Consider the following 22,578-nt stretch of genomic DNA (forward strand, 5'->3'; position numbering starts at 1 on the left):
AAATTCACACAATCAAACTAAAAACTAAGAATGACAGAAAACCTACTAACCCATGTACTTAAGTCACAGAAATGTTCACATTATTCATGAACATTAAGCAGGGTCTTAAATAATATTTAGCATTTTTGAATACCAACCAAACTACCCTGAATATGTATGTATTTAGATTCATTTTTCAAACACAATGACTCATCTTACACAAATGCTTTGTAAAAAAAGTATAGACACTGGACTGGGGATATAAAGAAGAGAGCTGTTATCCACCACTCTGCTTAAGACTGCAGGCTTGAGCACCACGAGAAAAAAAGGACTGTCCTAAGGAACAAAACTATGGTACAATCTGCAGTTACGCGCTGTCTTTCCATCTCTCACCCTGGCCTCTTTTATGAAGTAACAGCTAGATTGCGTCTATGTAACTCAAGATACCTTGATCGTCATCATCTCCACCATCAGCATCCATAGCATTTTCATCTTCATCTTCATCATCATAATTGTAATTTGGATCATAGGTAAGATACTTTAGACAAATGTTTATAATGGTAGAAACATGAGGATAAACTTCCTTAGGGCATCTAAATATAAAGACAAGAGCTGCTTTGAAACACACACAAAGCTAGACTTTTCTTCTTGCTTCAGTTATTAGCAATAACACCAAAGTGGTTTCTGATCACTAAATGATATTTAGTTTTAGGATGTGTGTCCCCACACAAGTAACTACATGGTTCAAGTGGGAGTAGTAGTACTGAGATCTTTAAGTCATTAGCACTTGTAAAATAGTTAGTGAACATTAATTTAGCATGGTTTTCTCTCACTGATGCTAATTATCAATAAAAATACACATATGCCCATAGAGTCAAAATTAAAGGGGCAATTTGTGGTTCTTAATAAAAACATTCCCAATTTTCAAAATGTGGCATGGAGGCTGGAGGCTCACACCTGCCTGTAGTTCCTGGGGACCTGATACTTTCTTGTGGCTTCCATGACTATCAGGCACACACATGGTATAGGTATGCATGTAGCCCAAACACCCATGCACATTATACCAGTAATGATAAAGTATTTTAAATTGGCATTAACTATAAAGGTGCTCCCTAAATCATGAGGTAAAAGGGCAAAGTCCAGACCAAAAGCAGTTAGGATCAAGACCCCATCCAGACTCTATTAGCCAAAGGCAAATGTTCAGCTAATACTGCCTTCACACAATTTTTATTAAGATTTATAAAGAAAATCAGAGTCCGTGTTTCCAAATTGTTGTACCTGTATTGGCAAAACAGGTTATGTCAAGTCTAACCCACAAAGGCTGAAAACATGCTATCTTCTGTGCTTCTCTTTGGAAAATCCACTGTGACTCTGCAGACAGACTATATTACATGGCATTCCCCTTGTCTGAGCATTCTAAGTTCTACAGTGATACACACTTTCATAGTAAGATGGCATTTTTTACAAATATTCTATTAGCAATCAATCACTACTTAATGAAAAATTAGATAAGATACATCTGAAATCCTGTTATTTCTCTTCATTTACCTAATCTTAATTATTCCAATCTTAAGGAAAAACTTTTCTAAATACAAAGATTTAAAAAAAAATACAGAGAGCTTAAAAACTCACCTTCTCACAAATGATTCAAAAGCTTGAATGCAGTATTCTCTTAATTCATCATCATCTACATTACAAAATTTTACCACCAAAGGAATTATCTTCTCAAGGTATTCACCTAAGAAAAGCATATTGCTTCTTAAAACCACACACTTAATATTTAAAAACCATTTCTGGGGGACAGCCAGTGAGAGGGCTCAGAGGGTAAAGGCACCTGCTGCACAAGCCTTGATCCAGGTTTAATTCCCCAAACCCGGGTCCAGGTGGAAGGAGAGAGCTGACTCCAGACTTGCTCTCTGACCTCACATGCACGTTGAGTCACACATACATCATGCACAAACAACATACAGACATACAGACAATTGAAGAAAAGAGACAACTTTGAAACATTTTAAAAATGTCTTACCTATTCTATGGCCAGCTTGCCTACTAATAGCAGCAATACATTGGATGTAGGTCCTTGTTGTTGACATGGAGTCATTTTTGGACAACTCTGACAACAGGTGTTCAATAAGGTCTACAAAAACTATATTCCCACAGCTCATAACTAGATGGCCAAGAGCAATAATGGTTCTTTTCCTCACTGCAAGTCTAGGACTCGTCAGCTGGGGGAGTAGACAGGTCAGAATTGAAGGATGGAAATTTACAAGAAGTCCTCCTTGCCTTAAAAAAAAGGGAAGGACAGAAAGAAAAACAGAAAGAAAACAAATGAATTCAAAATGCCAGAGCACCATTAATGTCTAGACTCTAAACTCAATGTACATATTTAGGGTACAAATTAGGTTGAGACAAAGTGGAAGTCAGAATAAAGAAAAGCTGACCTTTCACTGCACCTACCAATGCAAGTGAAAACCCTAAGCTAACCATCTACGGAGACCAACTCCTGAAAGTGAGGCCAGTGGCACCTACTAGGCTGTCAAAGCACCAACCAAACAAAAAGCACAATGACCTTGTCACTTTCCTCCTTCCAAGACTTCAAAGTATTTATCTACTTAGTCTTGCTTTTCTGAGTACTCGCAACATCAAAACCCCAAATGTCTCTTCATCCTTCTCCCTCTTTTCTCTGTCCATCTCACGCTCAGTTTTATTGGTTCATTTGCTCCCAAAATTGTGTTTCCCAATCCCTCAACAGGCAGTTAGCCTACAGTATTCATACCATCATGTGCCAACAGTACCAGTGAGCACATCACATGGGACAACGGGTTTATCACTGCTTATCAATTAAGCGGAGATTTCTACCCACCACAGCAGGACCCCAATCCAGGACCTCCTACTGCCTTTGTATTTACTCCCTATCGTGGAAAACCAGATTATAACAACTCGGCTTCAACATTCTGACATGTGTGCATTCTACACCTTAGCACATTTAATCACCCAAGTGCCGCCTAGTCTTCAAACTCAATGATGACTTCCATAAAAAGCTTCACTGAACACAGTCCCGTTTAGTCTCGACTCCCTATGGTCTTTCAGCCATTTATTTCCCTTATCTCCTAGAGTAAAAGCATAAATGCTCTGTGTGACAGGGTAATAAATAATACCCTCATTACATATAGTTAATATACACACAATTTTCTGTATCGAAACCCTCAACTATTTTTGTACTAAACCAAATTCATTACAAATAGTAGTCACAAATAATGAAGAACTAATAATTATTAGAAACAGGGCACACTGAGACTGAAATGCCCTTTAAGGTTTACTTTCTTAGGAGTGGCTTATTTCTTCCAAAGCCTGGCTGCCACAGCAAGCAGGAAAGCCATCAACGAGTGAGATCCAACTCCTGCCCACAAACATGCAGTGGAAACACGATTCTGAGAGGTTGTTAACTGTTTAACTGCAGATTAGTGACTTCCACTATAACATCTCCTCACTCAAGCAGATTACTGAACATGAACACAATAATAAAACATAAGCTGCTAAAAAATGTTCAATCACAAACTTGAGATTTTTCAGAATCACAAAGTATCTGTGACACATAGAATAGCTTACATTTCCTTTACCCCCACCACAGAAATCCAGGCCAAGTTTCACTCTATTTCTCACACACGTAATATAAACAAACAGTGGGCACATTTACCTGCTCAGCATATCTGCCATAATATCCAAGGCCTCGAGCTGGACAGAGACATCTTCCTGCTTGGCTATTGCGCTGGTCAGGCGTCCAGTAATCTTCTTACACACATTAGCAGCTAGTGCGGAGCCTGTAAGGGGAGGAAAGAAAAAGTTCAGATATGACACGTTCTATCGGATAGCCGCACTGCTTACCAAATATCCAACAGACTAAACTTGTTCAAGACACTTGAGAGATCTTTGCTAAGGAAGAAAAGGTTACAACAAAACAAAACAACACAACTTTATTAGACCTAACCAAGAAACACTAACTGTCAAAGGGTCGCCATTCACATGTTGCCGGGCAACTACTGAGTGCTGGCTAGAAGTCTGTAGTGCTTGTGGCAAACAAACGCCTAGACTGAAATGCATCAAGGGTTTTCTGTTCTTGAACTTTTTCTAGCAACAGCCTTTATGTTCTGCTTTGTTTGTACTCCAATATTTAAACACTTTCTTAAAGGAAAAACAAAAATAAAATCAGGTCTAAGCCCCAATGTAGTTATTTCACACCAAATGGAGATGGTGTTCCCTTCTGTGCACGCACGCACACAGGCACACCACCATGCTCTCTTTAAAGTAGGTGATATGTTACTGATAAATGCCTGGAAAAGGGACCAGGCAACTCACTGTGAAAGTTAGAATCTCAATGGGTAAAAAGAAATCTTGTTAAAACCAGCTAACTGCAACACGAGAGAAAACCATGAGGACAGGTTAAGACAATCCTATGGCGCATCCTTGGGAACTGACAGACTGCTGGCCGCTGAAGAAGAGTGAAGCAATAACGGTATGCTCTGGCAGACGAGCACCCATTTAAGATGGGAAGAATTGCTTTCCTTCTTGGGGTGCGAGGGACGGAACCCAGGGCCCCGTACATGGTAGGCATGCTTTACCACTGAACCACATTCAGAGCCGCCCAAAAGGGTTTAATCTTGGCACAGCCAGGATCAAAACTTTGGGTGCTAACTTCATCTCTGTAAATGACAACTGGGCGATGTTTAGACTCACTGACGCGACTCCGAGAGCACTGACTGGGACAAGCAGAGTGAATTATTAGTAGTCACAAAATGTACACTAGATTACCAGTCTAAAATCTTCCCACAAAGTAGGCATATAATTCCCATTTGCAGAAGAAACAACAACTTTCAGACTTCTAATTTAAACCCCAGTACTGCAGTCAAAGCCAACTGCATACTCACATTACCTAGATAATTCTTGCAGAGGCCAATAGCTAATTACCAAATTAACTAATTATTAAATTATCAAGTAACTGAAAAGGGCTCAAACATAAAAAGCTACTAGTAAGAACTATTTCATAGCTATGCCTTAACTTTTAAAGATTTTCATACTAAGCTTTGATGAAAAACTCAATCAAACCTGGTACTGCAAACTAATGAGAAGTCGCTCGCTCGCTCTCTGGTTCTCGTCTCCCACACAGCAGAGCTGCACACACAGCAACACACAGCAGCACTCGCTCGCTCTCGCCTGCAGAACATGTAGCACTCTTAACACCCTGCTTCAACCTAACTATCCTGCTGAACTGACTCGGCATATTTAAATCTCATCGACTCCAAAGTTACACTTGTGTTTGAGAGAAATACGGCTTCAAATCACCCCTCTCTGCCTTGGACCGCACAGGGAGGGTGTATCTCCATAGAAAGAAAGAAGACAAAGCGTTCTTGCTTACCACTGGAAGCCGGAGGAAGCTCTCCAATTACAGTTTTAAGGCCAATACTGGAAATATCCCGAAGCTGCTCCTTGTCGGAAAGCATGTTGGTGCAGAGGGTGTCGACGATCGTCTCCACTTGGTACTCTTTTACTTTACTCACTAAAGGGCCAAGACTGCAACAGAAAGAAGGAAGTTCTTTTAACATCTAGATAAACACAAAAATAAACAGAAAAACTAAGTAGAAATAGAAACCTTGCCTAGTAACTGTCAATTTTAACCACGGATGCCTATATCATGATATATAGTTAAGGAGGCAGGGGAACTAACTGATAGGTTCCTTGTAGTTGGCCTCCAATTTTCCCCACTGATTTCCAACAGAGTAACAAGAAACTGAAGATGGTTTCCATCCTGCACGCTAATCCTCCAAGCACACAAAAACAAGCAAACAAAGCTTTAGTAGTCAGGTGCTGCTCCCAACAAGATGCACCTACAAGAAAGGCTCCATACAATGTTACACTGCCAACTTAGGGCCTTTCTTGTTATTGTTCTGATTTCTTCTAATTTCCTGTCTGAATTTTAAAAGCACACGGAAAACCACTAGTCCTATTATGTGCTCCCAAAGCACACTGTACATCTTCTGTTTGGTACTGGTGTGTTACTCCTGCTGGATGAGCCCTTCCATGAGGATAAAGTCCTTCCTGTGTGTCCTGCCCAAACACTGGAGCACACAACAGACATGTTCAGTATATGAATATTCATCAGGAAACCACTTTTAGTCAAGATTCCTGATGAAGAAGGCATGGGCCCTAAAATAGAGGATTTACTATCAAGCTTTTGAGGTAAGAAACTCATGTAACTATGAAATATAAAAAGGCACTAACAATTTTAGTTTCCTAAAACTTTCACATTCAGTTTTATTGGCAGACTTATAAGTGAGACTTTTTTTGGTAGTAGGTTTGAAGAAATAGGAAAGAAGACTATTTCAATAGCTATCACTTAGGTAAGCAACCCTAATCAATACAAGGGTCACCAAAGTCATGAGACTTAGTGGGGGTAGGATGTTACAATATATACAAGAAGAAAGAAAAAAGAAAAGAAAAAAAGACCACCATTTCCAATGGAGAGGTTAAGAGCAGAAACTACAATAGACTGAACGTATACTGGAAGAAATGAGTGAAAAGGAGGCCGAAGAGACGGCTCAGCTAGTCGAGCGCTTTCCATAAGTACACACACACACCACAAACATACACAATAAATTATATCCTCAAAAATAGTAAAGAGTACTATTTTGTATTTTTTCAATTTTTCTTTAATGTTTGAGGTTTAAAAAAATAATTTCCATAGACAGTTTTGTGTTCAATATGTTGTGGAAACACATGTTACATGGTCTCCAGATAATCACTTGTGTACTGATAAAAACAAGGAGGAAACAAGTCCTCAACAGCATTCAGTGACAGTCTGAACCTCAGGTAACGGACCACCTCAGGAGGTCCCCGGACCACTCCAAGAACCACTGCTTAAGCAACCTAAAGGAGTGGGGTAGGTGGGAATCAAACAGATGACAAGCAAAGCAACTTCTCCAAATCCAACTGTATCAGCATTTACAAAACATGAATAGACTCCTGTACTATGAAGCAATCAAGCATTAGTTAGAGTAATTAAAACTGTGTATGCCCAATCACTGATAAAGATGGCGCCCCAGAGCCCTCTTTTCAACAAAGGCCTTGACTTTGCTTCCATCTTTGCTAGGCAAGTATGCACAGCCAAGCAGTAAGTTAAGAATCCCCTCACTCATGTCTCCTCCTGTGTTATTTCCCATCTCCTAATGTCCCCCTTCTGCTTTCTTGGCCTTTTTAGTCACCGGTGAATCCAATCTCTCTCCTTACTGCAATAATTGTGCACTTATCACAACCAAGTGGCCAGTTTGAGTACAGGCTTCCTTATTGTTTAAACAAATATGAGTCATTTCACCTTTAACAGCATAGACTTTTAAATGCATGAAAAGAAGATTGATATTACTAAGAAGAAATGGCAAAACAGTACCATAGAAATCTTAAGATCCCTCTCAGTCAATAGATTATTCAAACCAAACACCAGAGAAGATCTATCTCCAATACTCAAAAAATAATAACCAGGACTTAAAGAGAGATTCACACTGAAGTGACTGTTATGTACAAAGCTCCAAGAATTTAACAAAAATTAATGTAACCAACAGATATGGGAAGCCGTGGTTCACAGTTGAAAGACAGAACACTAGTAGTACGTGGGTTCTTCTCAAACATTCCTCCAGCTTTGCCATAATTATACCTGCAGTTGAACATGTTGACATTTTAAATATAGAAATTGACAGTGATTAAAATAAGGGCTTTTAAAGAAACAATATAGTCCCAAGAAAGGAAAAAAAAAAACCCAAGCTAGACAACGTAAGCCACATTACTTCAGAATGACTATACATCAAGTATTTGACAACATCTGTAGACATCTATCACTGACATTTGGGAAAGCAGAAGAGATGGCAGACCATGAAAATGGGCAGGAACGCTGCTACGCAGACATAATAGCTCCTCCACTCGATTTAGACTGATCTGGTCTAAACTCTTAGCAGGACCAGAGTGGAAAAGCCCAGAACAATGACAATATAACAGCGTAATACTGTTGTTAAGGACAGACAGATGGGTCGATAGAGCACAAAAGTCTAAAACACACACTTTCATATGCATTGATTTTTTTCTTTTTCAAAGATGGCAGGTAAATTGTGAACTCAGTCCACTGGGGGAAAGGAAGATCTTTTCAACGCACAGTGCTGCAACAGCTACCCATCCATATGGGAAGAAGTGAACAGCCCCAATCTTACATTTTCCTCCATACAAGGGGGTTATGCTACCCTCTGTTATTAAGACTCCATTCTGAGCCCTCTTTTTCCATTTTCTTCTTGCAGTGGAAATACCCCACAGCTTTACCTTTATCAAAAGAAGGACACTCCACTTGGACATCTTCTAACCACACAGAAAGATTCTTACTATTTAGTCCTTGCCAATGATAGCTGATCTTTTGAACTTGACAGAATAAAGAAGTAACCTCAACTGAGGGAAGGTTCATCAGACTGGCCAGTGGTAGGTCTATGGGGCATTTTCTTGACTGTCAGGTGATGGGCAGGATCATCCCTAAGCAGACTGGCCTGGGCTGACTAGGAAACGGAGCTGGATGTGACCCTGAGAGAAAGCCAGTTAATTAGCTTTTGTCTAGTTTCTACTTCAAACTCCTGCCTTGAGTTCCTGTCTTGGCTCTGCTCCATGATGGTCTACAACCTATAAGATGAAGCAAAATCCTTCCTAAATTGCCTTTGGCTAGTGATTTATCACTGTAACAGAAAAGCTTGTATCCTAAGTCCTTTAGAAATATAATATAAAGGTTTCTTCCCCATCTTTTAATAGTGCTAGGGATCAACTAGTAACTCACACATGCTAAGCAAGAACTCTACCATCAAGCTCCCCAATCTCTTTAATTATAAATGCAAAAACATAAGAGAGATCATTAAAAGAGCTAAAGATTCACGGACTTGGTGGCACACACCTTTAATCCCAGCAGAGGCAGGCAGATCTCCAGGTTTGAGGACAGCCTGGTCTACAGAGAACAGTTCCAGGACAGCCAGGGCTACACAAAGAAACCCTATCTCGAAAAACAAAACAAAACAAAACAAACAAAAAAAGATGAAAAGATTCCTGTACAAATATTCGGACATTTTATACCACTTTAAATATCCTTCCACTATGTGCGAGAGTGCATGAGAGAAAATGGGGGACAAACTGGGAATTGGAGACTGCATTCAAACCTTCAAGCTTGGCGGCAAGCGCCTGGACCTGCTGAGCCAAATCGCCAGGGATACAGCACTTGTTACAGACCTGTTTTATTTTAAACTTGCAAAGGTCTCAGGGTTAAGTAAACGTGCACTGCAAGTCTAAAATTTCTATGTCAACCAATGATTTCTCACCTTTTACAGGCTTTTCTTATAGACAGAAATCAAAATGACTAGGCAAAAACTCATGTGAAAGCTTTATACAAATCCAATAAAGCAGCAATGGAACAAAGCTTTAAATGGATAGCTACTGAGTGATGTATGTGTACAATGACAGTGAATTTCACAAATGAAACTACCTTCCTTTCTACATTCGTTTCTAAGATTTAGCGCCCACAAATTAACGGACTCAGTAATTCTTTATGTTTGTGGCCCTGAGGAAGAAGCTAGGATATCACACATGTTAAGCACACCCTCACCCACGAGCTGTTCTTCCAGGTCTCACTCCACTTCCTCGTTCTGAGCCAAGGTCTTACTAAGCTGACCCTCTTGCTTCCGCCTCCTGAGTACCTGGGTTACAGGCAGGGCTTAAATTGGCTCAAAAGAGTTTACTGAGAACTCAAACTCTACCCTCTTAAGAAGAAACGCAACTGCCAAGAACCGAACTAGTGAGAAGCGCTCAGTACAAGCTTAACACTAAAAAACAACCGGAATTTCTGCAATTTCGAGCAGGTCCTTATGATCACAGCATCACACCAAGTTCACTCTGGTTTTAACCGCTGTCTGCCTCTTACTTGCCCCCCCCCCCCTTTTTCTGAGAAAGGAGCTTCGTAATGAACCCTTTGGCAGTCTTGAAAGTGTGATCCTCCTGCCTCTGCCTCCCGTGATTTCAGGCATGCACACGCAGTCTTTATTGCTGTCATTTTCTAAGATTTAAGTTTTGTTTTTCACTGAATCTCTGGTTTTGAATTTCACCTCAACTAGAGTGGGAATTTCAGGTGCAGACCAAAATCAAATCAAAACAAAACAATAGGCAATGGTCACACTTTGAAAAGCACTGTTTCTGGATTTCTCTACATACACTTCCCAACAGCTGGAATAATCTCATGGAAGTCCACACTAATGAGCTGAGTCTGTAATGAAACATCCTGCATTCATCTCATGCAGTCACTCCACATTCACAGAAACCTAAACATCCAACAGAAACTTTCAGAAAAGAGCATCAGACTTGAACATCAGGTTTTCAAGAGTGGGCATGCACACCCTGCTTACCACTTGACAGCTAAGTTCTGTACTTCCCCATTCTTATCTTCTAGCAGCTTCAGAATCATCTTTACCACTTTCCTCTCGCTGTCGTCATCCAGCTTGATGGAGTCTTTCTGCAGCTCTGTCATCAAGTCATTTGTCGCCATAAACCTGGCAAAATTGAAAAAGTTCAAACAACTTAGTCGGGCAGTGGTGGCGCACTCCTTTAATCCAGCACTTGGGAGGCAGAGGTAAGCAGATTTCTGAGTTCGAGGCCAGCCTGGTCTACAGAGTGAGTTCCGGGACAGCCAGGGCTACACAGAGAAACTCTGTCTCAAACTCCTCACCCCAAAAGAGACAGAGACAGAGAGAAGGGGGGAGAGAGAGAGAGAGAGACAGAGAGAATTTAAAGCATTAAAATACTGATTCCTCATACTTAGTGATGTTTCATTTTGCAAAAGAAACATAGTACGATATATTATAAAACACTCAACTACTTAAGTTGTCATAAATTTAAATGCTACAAAGAAAAGAGTAACAGACTATACTTAAAAATCAATGTTTTCAGAAAGGCACTTTTTAAAGAAATTAAGATTTACTTATACTTTTATGTGTATGAATGTTTTATCTGCATGCATGTATGTGTACCACATGTATGCCTGTTGGATCCCCTGGAACTGGAGTTACAGATGCTGTGAGTCACCATGTGGGTGCTGGGAATCCAACCCAGGTCCTTTACAAGTGTAACACATGCTCTCAACCTCTGATATACCTCTCCAGCCCTTCAGAGAGGCACTTTTAAAATTCTAATGTGCTCTTACATCAGTCACTAACCAAATTATTCCTGGATCAATCTTGATTTCAATTTACTAACAAGACTTTAGTGAATGTTCTTCCAGTCTAATTAATTGCACTATTACTTTTGCAGCAGTGAGGGTGGGTGGTGGCTCCATATTCTTTGCGTGGGATTTTAATTTAATTTGATTTACAAAAACCTTAACCACAAACATCAAAAATACCTTTCTTGCATGATATGAGTGTTGAACTGGGGGATTGTGTATTATAAATTACTAGATTATATATACAAATTACTAGTTATCTAAGTATATTTTCAAAATGGACAGGGGCTGGGGAGATGGCTCAGCAGTTAAGAGTACTGGCTGTTTTTTCAGAGAACCTGGGTTCAAGTCCCAGAACCCACATGGCAGCTCGAAACTGTCTGTAACTCCAATCCCAGAGGATTGAACACCCTCTTCTGGCCTTTGTGGGCACCAAACATGTATATAGTAGAGACATACATGTAGACAAACACTCATACACATACAAATCAAAATAATAATATAGAAACTTTTTGATCTCAGATTTAGTTGGATATTCAGAAAAGGAAAATGTGAAGTTCTAGATTACCTTTCCCCATATAGGTTAACAAAAACATTGTTTAAAATTAATGTTGCTGGATCCAGGTGGATCCCATGCAAATACAGCACTAAGAGCTGTTAAAAGCCAATGAACGTTTCCCCTAATCCCTGGCCTCTCAACAGCTGGCAAGACAATTTAGTAAGTGATTAGTTTAAGGTAATTTTAAGGATAATTTCAATAATTAGGAATCAATATCCATTTAACACCAATGTCAATTTTAAACTACATAAAAGCATGTAATTCAATTTTTATCAAGTCTTTCAATTTTTATTTCAGGTTCCATATTTATTTTATTTCAAGTTCCATAAAACTGCTAAAGAAAAACTTATGTTCACATTGAGGCAACAGGAGATAAATTAGACAGGCACCTTTTGAAGCTCCTCCCATTATATAATAAAATAAAAAGCAATATTAAAATCAAAGTTTTGATTAATATTCTGAAGCGGGGAGAACTGCATAATACCTTAAGGTATATTAATTATCTTAGTCACTATTCCATTCCTATGAAGACACCATGACCAAGGCAACTCTTACGAGAAAAAGCAGTTAACTGGGGGGCTTGCTTACAGTTTCAGCGAGTGAGTCCATTATCATGGAAGGGAGCATGGTGGCATGCAGGCAGGCACTGGAGCAGTAACTGAGAGCTCTACATCCTGATCCACAGAGGAAAAGAGAGAGACTGGGACTGGCGGTTTTGAAACCTTAAAGCTACTCAGGGTGATACACTGGCTCCAACAAGGCCACACCTTCGAACCCTTAGGATCCTTTCAAAGAGTTCCACTCCCTGGTGACTAAGCATTCAAATATGGTACCTCCAATGGGTTCCATCCTTATTCAAAACACTACACAAAGCACTGACAACATTTTAGCATGCTTTCCTTAAATAAAACACACTAAATATTCACTAGTTGACAACCTCTCTGCATTTTGTAATGCCAGCTGTTGAGTCCAGTAACAATAATCAATTCAAGTTTAAAAAAAAAGTAGACAATCTCAATAACAAGGTGCTTGATAGTTCTGGTGGGTTCTACTGGATACAAGAATGGGTACATTCTTTCACTCATCTTCTACTTATTCACTGTCTAGTAAACTAGAAAGTCAAGACTAAGCTAAGCACAAGCAAAGGGTCAACCAGCCTCCACCTTGACACCAAAAACATGTAATAAAGAAGCCTATTGATTTTCAAAACCCCAGTGATTAAAAGTTAAATCATTTTTAAGGTTGAAAAGAATCAGCAAAGTTATCAACATTATTTTTCAACATCAGAAAATCTGGATGAAAGTATGATAATCCCAAGATTACCTCTTAGTGGTGATGCCGAAACAGACAGTTCTGGAAGTTTCTTTCCTAGTCCTATATAAAAACCTGCATAATAAACACTCCTGGAAGGAAGTTTTTCAGCCAGTCAGAAAGCTGTTTTCAAGCTGTCTGAAAAGCTAATTTGGAAGACTCCAGCACACTCTACTGTTTTAGGTTCTAAAGCAGAAATGACACACACACACACACACACACACACACACACACACACACACACACACACACACACACTCACACTCAGTCTGCTGTTTTTCATCTAATGGGACAGACATAAATAGACAAAATCTCATCCTTACAACTTTTTCCAAGAATTTATTAGTTTCATCTAAAGTTTCAAATATATTCATCTCTTTTTAAAATTATCTCTTTTATTCTTCTTACAAATTTTTAACACCAAAAAGCACCCTGGCATGGCATGCACACCTATAATCCCAGGTGCAGAAGGACAGGTCAAGGTCATACTCAGCTAAATGACTTTGAGGCTAGACAAAGTTACATGAGATACTGTCTTAACAAAACAAGACAACACTTACTGAGACTATCCAAACAATCACATCCAACAAAGCGCCTGCTGGTTTAGACCTCAGAGCAGGAACAGGGGTTTAATGGGGAAGTTGTCCTAGAACTTATCTTTCTCTTTTGGTAAGGGTGGTGGAGGGGTCCAGAGCCAATCAGAATAAAGCCTAGCTGTTCAGTGTGTCTGGAGCACAGAACCAAGTGGAGAGAAATTTAATCTGAGAGAATGGAAATGCAGGCTAAAGTGAAGCTGGAAACAGTCCCAGATATTCACTAATCATGTACTAAGAAATCAACATACCAGGCATTCTACAAACTGCTAAGGTTACAGGGGCTAGCCATAGCAGATCCAAGTCCCTGCTGTTTCAGAATTTGCAATGCAATCCAGGAAGGGAAATATTTTTAAGGCTTCATATATGAACAAATACTTGCACAATTATGAAGTGAGATAAATACTACAAAGCAAAGCAAAGTCCCATCAAGGAAACTGCAGATGGAGAGATGGGTAAGTGGTTAAATGTGCTGAGTCCTAAGGACCAGAGTTTGGATCCCAGCACTCATACCAGGGGACTCACAACAGTTAATTCTAGCTCCAAGGGATCTGATTCCTTATTCTGGCCTCTACAGGACACCCCCTTCCCCAAACACACACTAACGTATATCCACTCACACAGAACAGAGGGAATCCATTCACAAAAAATAAAATTAAGAAAATTTAAAAGAAAGCACAATGTCCTGATACCCATACCAAGGAATGCTGAGCTATGATGAGAAGACAGAATTATTCTGGAAAAGGGAAAAAACTGACACCAGGTGACCAAGGGCTGGGAATAAAAGAGATCTGCAGCCTATCCCAGGACTTGGGACCTTGGATTAAGAGTACTGGGAAGCTACCCAAAGACATATGGAACAGAGCTGGGAAGAGAAATACTAGACTTGCCTTCCAGAAGAGCCATTACCACACTTCGGAGAGTCAACCATCAGTTAGTTGGATTAGAGACAGGTTAGGATACAGCACACAGAAGACAACACAGACTAAATGAGTGACGAATGGAAATGGGCAGGGGTAAACACAGGCTTACACCTGTGAATTAACTTGTTAAAAATCAGAAAGCCCCACACAAACCCTCCCCACTCCGGAACCACCTGCAGAGAGCTGCAAAGTGATGACAAGTTCGAGTCATCCAACACTTCACTGCAGTGGGGGGGCTCTGCCTTCAACTTCCCTATCACAGACAACTAATCGTCTCCGGGTTAGTTAGAGCTTTGTGGTCCACGTTTACACTTTCAGCTGATGGTTTTGCTGCTTATCATGGCCCTCAGGCATAATATGAAGAACTGTCTAGCATTCCCACATACAAAAGGGCTGTGATGTGCCTTCTGGAAAAAAAACATGTTAAATAAGCTTCATTCATGCATGTGTTAAACTGCTATTGACTATGAGTTCACTGTTTAATCAACCATATTAAATAAAGTGTTTTTAAATGCAAGTAGACATAAAACAAAACTACTAACATATCAACTAAAAAAAATGCAGGAATCAGAGGCTCACAGAAATCAAACTTCATAATCTCCTTAAAAGTAATGATTTGGGGTTCAATGTCTGCTAATTCAGATTTGAGGAAATTTTCCAGAACATGTTATTACAAACACTAAGGGCCAACTCCTTGTATTTGAATTTAAGGGGTAAAATTAATAGTTCTCTTCAGAGTCAATTACATACAGGGACAGAAAGTAAAGAAAGAAATAAGGGATTACATACAGGGACAGAGAGAGCTAGGAGAGTGGAAAGAGACTTAAGACTTGAATCAGAGAGCATCCCTGATGCCAAGGAGGAAGAATAAGAGCTGTGGGCATCTCTGTGAGAGGCATAGTCTCCATGTTATGGAGCAGCACTGTTAACACCAGAGCAACAAGGGAGTAACGTGGGTTAACTCCAAACTATCCTGACTGGGTATGCCTCTAACCGTAAGCAACAGAAGCAAAGAAATATGAAGACACGAACATCACAAATTAATGTCCTATAGCTCAACTTTGCCACTAGTCAGAAGTAGGGGCTGAAAATTTTGAAAAAAAACACAGTAGTCCACGCCATTAAGAAACCAACGATCTGAGGCCCACACCTAAACCCTAGTTACCACAAACTGATGAGATGCTTCCATCTACAGCATATTGTTTCCTTGGACTTAAACAATCTGAAAGAACATCCACTGCAGGTAAGTTTATAGTAATGAAAACTACCATATATCCCCCTCTCTTCCTAGTGATCCAGTTTTTCCACTGTTGAGTTATGTTCTCCCCATCACATTTATTGAGATGCAATTATGCAACTGTCCCCTTTCTGACAACACCCAATTTAAAGCAAAACTGCTTCCTTTTGCCTTTCCAAACATGCCTCAAATAAAGAGGTTCCTTCCAACAGCCTCTTTCTGAGACACTCACAGCTTTCGGAGGTACTAAATGATATCAGGGATGGCACTTAAGAAAACTTCAAGTGTGCTGTTTAAATACAAAACAAAAGACATGCACTCAATCTATTACATGAAGAGACTGTTAGGGATTTTAGGGAGAGTGACTTTAATAAGTTCAGATACCAGCTTTGATGTTCCAAGTCTTTCTTGTAGTCAATCAGAATTAGTAAGAGAGTTTAAAAAAAAAAAAAAAAAAGCTATGATTTTTAGGGGGGAAAATCTAAAGGACAGAGCAAATCAGACTTCAGAAGGGACTAAGACCAGGAGACTAATTTGAGAAATATTTACTAGAGGAAGGCTGAAGAAGAGTTGCATCCAGGTGCTGTTCTATTTGCAATTTCCAGCAAACATTAATTTAATAAGCTAACATGAGGCTTTAAGATGAGACGCAGAGCTAACTTCCAGCCTGTTAAGCAATTCTCTAGTGGACCTACTCTGCAGGCAAGACACCTTACTTACTTACACAGTCAACAAGTGTTTGGGGGCGGAGTGGTAGTGGAGGCATCAGCAGCAAGAGCTCATGGGAAGCTCTTCAAACAGTGACTTACCAGAGTCAGAATCCAGAACCTACACACCTGACTTACTCTATTGCCGTGAGCTTCCAGAGGGGAGAGTTTACTCATTCCAGGTCAATTCAGCACACAGAAGCAGAAATGACATCAGAACGTGGCATACTGTGCTGTACAATAAGTAACTTTCACCACCTCCCCCTCATACATAAATACAACTTTACTCTTAACTACAGCAGAGATCTAGGTGACTTGGCCAGAATGCATCATGCAGCAATTATCTTTCAAAGATTTTATGCACATACCACCTTTTCCTCGTGTATTTACTAGAGCTATGAATAAGCCTGGAGTAATCTATCTATATAGACAAGTTTCCTCTATGACATTCTTTTCTCCCCCTTTTCAGTCCTGAACTCTCCCCACTGCTGAGCTGTCTGCACACAGGCATACAGGAAGATCAAGCAAGCTGTAACCATCATCTATCTGCCTTAGAGTACGTACAAAGTATCCCAAATCACCTTATCATCTCTTTAACCTGCTCTTCAAGAAAGGCAATCAAGTGGTGAGGCTACACTTCTTTTTATGATTATGTGAAAACCCACACTTTCAGCTACGCAACACTCTCCAAGCTCCCTTCCCACTCCTACGATGACATTTTTACTAACCTTCAAGTTTCCTAAGGGAAACATCCTCTAATATTCAAAACAATATAAACAAACTTTATAACAACTACTATCAACATCATAAATTATCTCAAGATTGTATCAAGCAGCACAGAGTTGTTTTACAATGATTTCTTGAAGAGGTTTCTCAAAATTCTTGCATGCTTTTTCCTTCCTTAACCTTGGAACTAAAAGGCAATTCAAGCACTACAAGCTCTCACAGAAGCCAGCTGTCCAACGAACTAAGTAAAAGTAGTATGAAGTAGGACCAGGTCCCTGGACTGAAGACACAGCTCCGAGGTTAAAGAATTGCTGTCGCTCTTAGAGAGAACACGGGTTCAGTCGCCAGCACCTACACAGTGGCTCACAAACATCCATAACTCCAGTTCCCGGGGATCCAATGTCCTCTTCTGACCCGAGGGCCCCAGGCACACACATAGTGCACATACATACACACAAAATAAAATAACCCAAGTATTTTTAACAACCAGGTCCCTATTCTTAAGGACTCTGCTGAACCAATGACTGTCCAGCTATAGGATAAATCATCTTCTCCCTTCCCCTCAATCGTGTTTTAGGCCATGTGTTTTCATACTTTTCTCTGCCAAGAATTTTGCTAGCAAGACCTCAGTAAGATCAGCACAGACATGACATCTCTTTGCTTTAATCCTCTGTCACTTACTACCAGACACCTACTTACTGCTGACATTACACACCTCTACCATTCATCAAGCAGATTTTCTGGGGATAAGCAGTAGAGCCCAAACTTCCCAAAGCTCTACTAAAGGAATTAAACTATCTTCCAGAACAAAACATTCCATCAACCTGATTTTAGAAGCAGCTGAAATTTAAAACCTGACTCAGAATGTCCATAAGTCAAGGTCCTGAGAACTAACACAGAACAGTTACCAGACACTCATGCATAAAGAGAGATCCCAGCTCTACTATCTGACTTCCAGCAAATCCTTTCCCAATTCTTAAGTTTCCAAAATGTAATAGAGGTGTTACTATCCACTTTACCAGAGAGAAGGATAACCGAAATCAGGTGGATAAAGCTCATAAGTTATTACAACCCACTGAATATTTACTATTAATATTCATAAACGGGCCGGGCAGTGGTGGTGCATGCCTTTAATCCCAGCACTCGGGAGGCAGAGCCAGGTGGATCTCTGTGAGTTCAAGGCCAGTCTAGTCTACAGACCGAGATCCAGGACAGGTACCAAAACTACACAGAGAAACCCCGTCTCGGAAAACAAAAAACAAAACAAAAAATCATAAACGGAATACTCTGAGTTATCTATTACTAAAGCTTTCACTGTTATCTATAGAATCCGCTGACTGCTAACTGTTATCAGTTCATTTGTACTCTTTGGTTCTTGCACACACCCCTAAAGCTCTATGGACCCAAGTAACTAGTTTATATTGATATAAAGTCTGGGGGAGAGGTGTCTGAGCACAGTCAAGTGGGGTTTTTTTGGGGGAGGGGGGAGAAGTAATGTGAACTGCTCTAAGGTACACTGACAATGAATAATGTCTTTTTATTTTCTTCTAAAGCGTTACTTGAATTAGCAATCATTTTAAAAATCATCTTTCCCCAAATCAAAGCAAGTAGGGGACAGGTATTATCCATCCTAGACATTGGGACATTCCAATGTCCCCTCTCATTAGCTTCCAAGTTCATATTTCACCTCCTCATGCTTCCTTTATTCACAACACCAGTACCAATCTTCAAAACACTAAAATTAAAGAGCTAGTGGAGGTTTTATTTATTTATTTAAATAAAATGAGCCTACAATTTAAATTCCACAAATAGATCTTTAAAAATATCCTAAAGTTTATGCTCACGTTGTTTACCTTTTCTGCCTTAATGGACTGTGCTGCTGTCTAAAAAGACCTAGCCTCAGGATTTTGTGACCACACATCATGAAGCCTTCTGGCAGTGAAAACTGAATCTCAAGTTAGATAGGTTTCCCAAGACCTCACAATTTACAGGATCACACAGGACTAGAACCCAGATCTGGTAACTAGACCTAATCCTCTGTACTACACCATGAGAGAGTAGTTCTTCCTTCCTTCTGTCTTCCTTATGAGCATGTCCAAGCTTCTGACATTGTGACATGACATTGTCACTTACAAAGTTCATCCCAGAGAGCCACACAACAGTTATATATAAAACCTCAAAAACCGCAAAACAGCATGCCTCACAATTTTGTGTTGGGCCAAACCTAACTGCTCTTCTGGAGCTCAAGGGGCGCCCGGAGGGCTTTACACAAGTCAGACATTACATAATGCTGCTTAGCCTGCCTTCAAACCTTCTGGCAATGAAGTATTTAAGAATATTTAGCCACAAATCTTGGTATTTACCCCAAAAATAAACATCTAATGAGAAGCAAGCATGATTTAAAAAAATGATGTGTCTATACAATGAAAATATAGAAAACTCTTCAAAAGACTTGAGTTCAAACATGTTGATTAATCTTTAAAAATGTTTAATATTTAATGTGTAGAATGCTTTAGTCCCAAATATTTGCAAAGTAGATGAGTTCCAGGCCAGCCTGATCTACAGAGCAAGACCCAGGCCAGCCAGGACTGTTACACAAAGAAACCCTATGTTGAACCCCGCCCCCAAGAAAGAGTTAATAAAAAATGTAATAATGTTAAATTAAAGGAAGTTGCTGTTACTAAAGATAACGTTCACCAAATTCTAGAACTGTAGCCAATAGTTTTGTCAATGTTTTGATTCACTCCAACCTAAGGTAGAAAAATCAGTGTAGCTTGGCATCAAGCATCATTATTTCTTTCATAGCAGTTTGTTTTCAAAATAAAAGAAAAACCCAAGTATGTACACATTCATTTACAGGAAACTCCTTCAACCAATAGGTGCATGAACTGTATCACCACAGGAAAGGATTGTAGTCTTTCAAAACATATTCATCCACGAGTCTATAACTAACAAAGCTGTATGATCCCAGCAAAGGCGCTGCCTTGAAGCAAGGAGAGTCAGAATGAAACTTAGTACTTCTACAGGAAGAGGTCACAGGACATGAGCGAGGAGGGATTTAACATCCACACCTCATATAGTTGAGTTTACATGTGTTTCATTTATTTCAATGTCAAGACTTCAACTGTGAGAAAGCAAAGATCCAGAAGGAATCAAACTCATTCTAACCCTCAAAAGTCCAGTAACAATCCCTTCAATCTTTAATTTGGGTCCTAGAAACAAACAAATCTAAAACTTCAAAATGCTTCCAACAAACATGGTGCTCTCTTTCCCCCACATCACAACACTGAAATCTTCGAGGAAACGACTTTTTATTTTTTTAAATGAAAAGTTAAGACTCAGAAGATCCCTAAGTAGAAAGGAAAAAGAATTAAGGTCCGAGTGTTTTGGGTCACAGAAACGACCCTGTATTTATTTCCCTGACCACTTTAATGACTTTACCTAGGAACAAAGGCATTATTTTCCCCAGGGGTCTCCTTTCACAGATCGGAAAATTGCTTCTGATAGAATTTGGTCAAATCTTCAGGTGCTAAAACTAAAACAGTTCACACAGCAAAACCCAAGCTCCTAGGTTAGTTTCAACCAAAGACTATTTGTTCTTTTTAAATGTACACAATACTGTATCTCCCAAAGCACTGCAGAGCAAAACTTGTGTATCAAAGTAATAGTTTTTTTTTCTTTTTTTGACAGAGGGATTATTTAAGTCATGAAGGATGTGTAACAGTGTATCGTGGAAAAAAACAAAAACAAAAACAAAAACCAGACTAAGCTAATCCGTGAAAATGTAACACCTTCAATATGCACAGAAAGAAGAACCAATAGTCCAGGTCTCCCACAACACAACTCTACAATTAAGCTTCACGGCTCACCAGCCCCTCTTTCCAAGATTCCGAACCAGCCCGCTGGCCATGATTCTGTACAGGGATATGGGAGTGAAACCCGGAGGTCCTGAGTGGGGTTTCACCTGACCTGAGAAAGTGACAGCGACGCTGGCGGGAAAAAAAACCCCGCAGGCCAAGTTTCCCCCACCCAGGTTCCCTTGCCCCTTCTCCCCACCTTCCAGCACAACAATTATCCAAAGGGGGGGAGGGTAAAAAGTCTATAATCCAATCAGCGGAGGTCTCAAAAAAAAAAAAAAAAAGAAAAAAAAAAGTTGATCGTCGCACCCATTCCCATCCGCGGGAAAGCAGGCGGCTGCTGCGTGGCTGGCGAGCCGCAAGCTCGTCCCCAAAGCGCCAGGACGGCCTGGTGTCTCGGGAGGGCCCGGGGACTAGGCCCGGCCGCTCGCCTCCCGGGCCGGGAGAGACTCCTTCCCTAGCCGAGCGGGTGCCTGCGGCCCTCGGCGTTACCTGGGACGCTCGCTCGTATCGTGTCCCCTAGGGGTGGACAAAGGATGCGATGGAGGGCGGGGGACGGGGGACGCAGAAGGGACCCCGGTGGCCACAGCGGACAACGGCCTAGGGGAAAGATGGGGGAGGGGGTGGCTGGAGACCCGCCGGACTTGAGGGGTGGGGCAGGGCCTGCCGCGAGGCCCGGGCGGCGGCGGCGGCGGCGGCGTCTGCCCTCCTCCACCTTCCCCCCACCCGGATTTCCAGGTCTCACCTGAAGTCCTTGTCGCTGGATGTCATTTTTTCCAGCAAGTTGGAGATGTGGTACGAAGCGCTCGCCATGTTGCCGGCCTCGATCCCGCCTGCTGGCTCGGTGGCTGCTGGGGCCCGCGGCGGCCGGGGCTCCTCCTCTCGTTGGCGGCGGCGCCCGCTTCCAGGGTCGCAGCGCGACACGGGACTGGGGGTGGTGGTGGTGGGGGGCGGGGGGGGGGGGGAGGAGAAGGCGCTTCTTCGACCCGATCTCCGGTTCCCCCGGCCAGACGGGGTGGGGTGGGGGTGGCGGTGGGGGGGATGCCTGTCCCGGGGGAGGGAGTGAGGGGAGTTGGGGAGGGCCGACCAGAGAAGACGGCGACGGCCTAACGACGACGGCGCTGCTGCTCGCGGAGCAACGAGCTCATGGACGGGCGGCGGGACGGGCGGCTGGGCCTCGCCGGGAAGCCAGACACTTGCGCTCTCGGGCCGTCGCGCTCCCCACTCGCTCCGCACTCGCTCCCTAGGGCAAGAGGCCAAAGCCCGCCTCCTTCGCTGGGAGGGTTGAGGCTTGGCGGGGTGGGGGGTGGGGGGGAGAGCCGGAGAAGAAGGGGGGCGGCCGCCGACGCAGGGCGCTGCGGGGAGGCGGGGTCAGAGTTCACCGAGGCCGTCCCCAGCGCTCTGCGCAGGC

The 22,578-nt window shown here is 41.5% G+C and overlaps 1 protein-coding gene across 1 annotated transcript in view; it reads right to left on the reverse strand.

Moving 5' to 3' along the window:
* Window positions 1-22,119, reverse strand: part of Cand1 (cullin associated and neddylation dissociated 1) — a 40,305-nt gene extending 18,186 nt beyond the window's left edge. The window contains exons 1-7 of the mRNA XM_052753447.1: window positions 21,913-22,119; window positions 10,443-10,586; window positions 5,393-5,547; window positions 3,677-3,800; window positions 2,006-2,262; window positions 1,612-1,717; window positions 427-572 (exon numbers count right to left, since the gene is read on the reverse strand). Of these exons, the coding sequence (XP_052609407.1) occupies window positions 427-572; window positions 1,612-1,717; window positions 2,006-2,262; window positions 3,677-3,800; window positions 5,393-5,547; window positions 10,443-10,586; window positions 21,913-21,980 (1,000 nt within the window). The 5' untranslated portion in view covers window positions 21,981-22,119. The remainder of the gene's footprint in view (window positions 1-426; window positions 573-1,611; window positions 1,718-2,005; window positions 2,263-3,676; window positions 3,801-5,392; window positions 5,548-10,442; window positions 10,587-21,912) is intronic.
* Window positions 22,120-22,578: the final 459 nt, after the last annotated feature.

Source organism: Peromyscus californicus, unplaced genomic scaffold, assembly GCF_007827085.1.
Source record: "Peromyscus californicus insignis strain IS unplaced genomic scaffold, ASM782708v3 Scaffold_24__1_contigs__length_46423439, whole genome shotgun sequence".
In the NCBI taxonomy this organism is placed as follows: domain Eukaryota; kingdom Metazoa; phylum Chordata; class Mammalia; order Rodentia; family Cricetidae; genus Peromyscus; species Peromyscus californicus.